Genomic DNA, 1,989 nt, shown 5'->3' on the forward strand with positions numbered 1-1,989 from the left:
TTTTGTATTATATTCAAATCAGTGCACCATGTCTTAAAAGGATCTTTCGCTATTTTTGCGCCGTTATCACTAACCAACTCACGCGGAATACCAAATCTGCAGACAATGTATTCCCATACAAAATTTCGCACTTGCACACCAGTGATAATGCGAACTGCCTTAGCTTCAACCCATTTTGTAAAATAAGCAATTGCCACAATCAGGAATTTGACATTGCCAAGTCCTGCGAGAAATGGCCCTACAATGTCAATAGCCCACTTGTGAAATGGCCATGGCGAATTAAAAGGAATCATATCATGTCTTGGCATCCGATTCTGCGGGGCATGCCTTTGGAAACTTTTACATCGCTTAACAATTTTTGCAACATCGAGATACAGGGATGGCCAAAAGTAACCCATCCGCATAATTTTCGCCGCAATAGTTTTATAGCCTGAATGTAGTGCACAAGAACTGCTATGCACTTCTTCAACTATCATTTCTGCCTCAATTAGACCAACACATCGCATCATTGGACCGCAGTATGATTTGCGATATAAAATATCATTTTGAATGATATACATTGGGGTCGCTCTCTTACTAGGCGAGCTTCGCGCTTATCGCTTGGCAAAATATCACTACGAATGTATTGCAGGATTGGTTCCATCCAATTTGGCAGTACTTCTTCAACAGATGCGACCATTAAGTCATTATCTATAGACTTGCTTGGAAATTCCTCAACCCAGACTTGTTTTTGAAAGTGCAAAAACGTTAGAGCGGCCAACTTGCTCAAAGCATCCGCCTTCTTATTTTGACTTCTTGGCACTTGCGCGAGTTCAAAATGCTCAAACCGCTCTGCTAATTCTTTCAATAACTGCAAATACTTCTGTATTGAAGAATCATGTGCCTCAAAAGAGCCATTAAACTGATTTGCTACTAGTTGCGAATCTGTGAATGCCCGCAATTTAGTGATATTCATTTTTCGCGCAATATTTAAACCAGCAAGTAACGCTTCATATTCCGCCTCATTATTTGTCACATCAAAATTAAAACGTAATGCATACGTATGCTCTTCACTACTTGGGTTAGCCAAGACCAAACTCGCACCTGTGACTTCTGTACATGAAGCTCCATCAGTGAACAAATCCCAAGTTTCGCCAACTACCGGTTTTAACGTTGTTCGCTCATTAATCACCTCCAACTCCCCAGTCATTTCAGCGAGATAATCCTCCAAAACCTGGCCCTTTACAGCGCTGCGCGGAAGGTAAGAAATTTGATAAGCACCTAACTCTACTGCCCACAACGCAAGTCTACCAGATATCTCTGGCTTTGTTAAGACTTGGTTGACCGGCATATTAGTTAACACGTGCACTGGATGCCATTGAAAGTATCTTCTTAACCAATAGATGTTAATATGAGCGCATACACAAACTTCTCAATCGGCGCATAATTTATTTCACTTCCTGTAAGAGCTTTACTGACAAAATACACAGGCTTTTGTATTTTATCCCTTTCCGCAATTAAAAATGAGCCAAAAGCTTCATTTGCTACTGATATATAAAAGTAAAGAATTTCGCCATCAACTGGTGCTTTTAACGTAGGCAAAGTTTTTAACAACTTCTTCATTTCTTGAAACGCGGTTTCTGCTTCGCTTGTCCAAACAAAACTTTTTTGTTTCAAGCAACCTTTTAAAGTCTTAAAAAACAGTAACTGTCTTTCAGCGACGTTGGACAAAAAGCGCGTTAATGCGGCTAACTTTCCCGTCAAACTTTGCACTTCTTTAATCGTTCTTGGTGCGGTCATATTTTCAATAGCCGCAATTTTCTTTGGATTAGCTTGAATACCTTGCTCTGTAACAAGATATCCCAAAAACTTTCCTTCAGTTTCGCCAAAACTACATTTTAGCGGATTAAGCTTCATATTAATCCTGCGCAGTGTGTCAAATGTTTCAAGTATATCTTCAACAATTCGCTCTTGCATTGTGCTTTTGATTACCAAATCATCAACATAAGC

General features: G+C 39.7%; 1 protein-coding gene across 1 annotated transcript; it reads right to left on the bottom strand.

Annotated features, from left to right (window-relative positions):
* Positions 1-505: 505 nt before the first annotated feature.
* LOC139849354 (uncharacterized) lies at positions 506-1,330 on the bottom strand. Its single transcript, XM_071839014.1, has one exon. The coding sequence runs from the start codon at positions 1,328-1,330 to the stop codon at positions 506-508; it is 825 nt and encodes a 274-aa protein (XP_071695115.1).
* Positions 1,331-1,989: the final 659 nt, after the last annotated feature.

Source organism: Rutidosis leptorrhynchoides, chromosome 5 (genome assembly GCF_046630445.1).
Source record: "Rutidosis leptorrhynchoides isolate AG116_Rl617_1_P2 chromosome 5, CSIRO_AGI_Rlap_v1, whole genome shotgun sequence".
In the NCBI taxonomy this organism is placed as follows: Eukaryota; Viridiplantae; Streptophyta; class Magnoliopsida; order Asterales; family Asteraceae; genus Rutidosis; species Rutidosis leptorrhynchoides.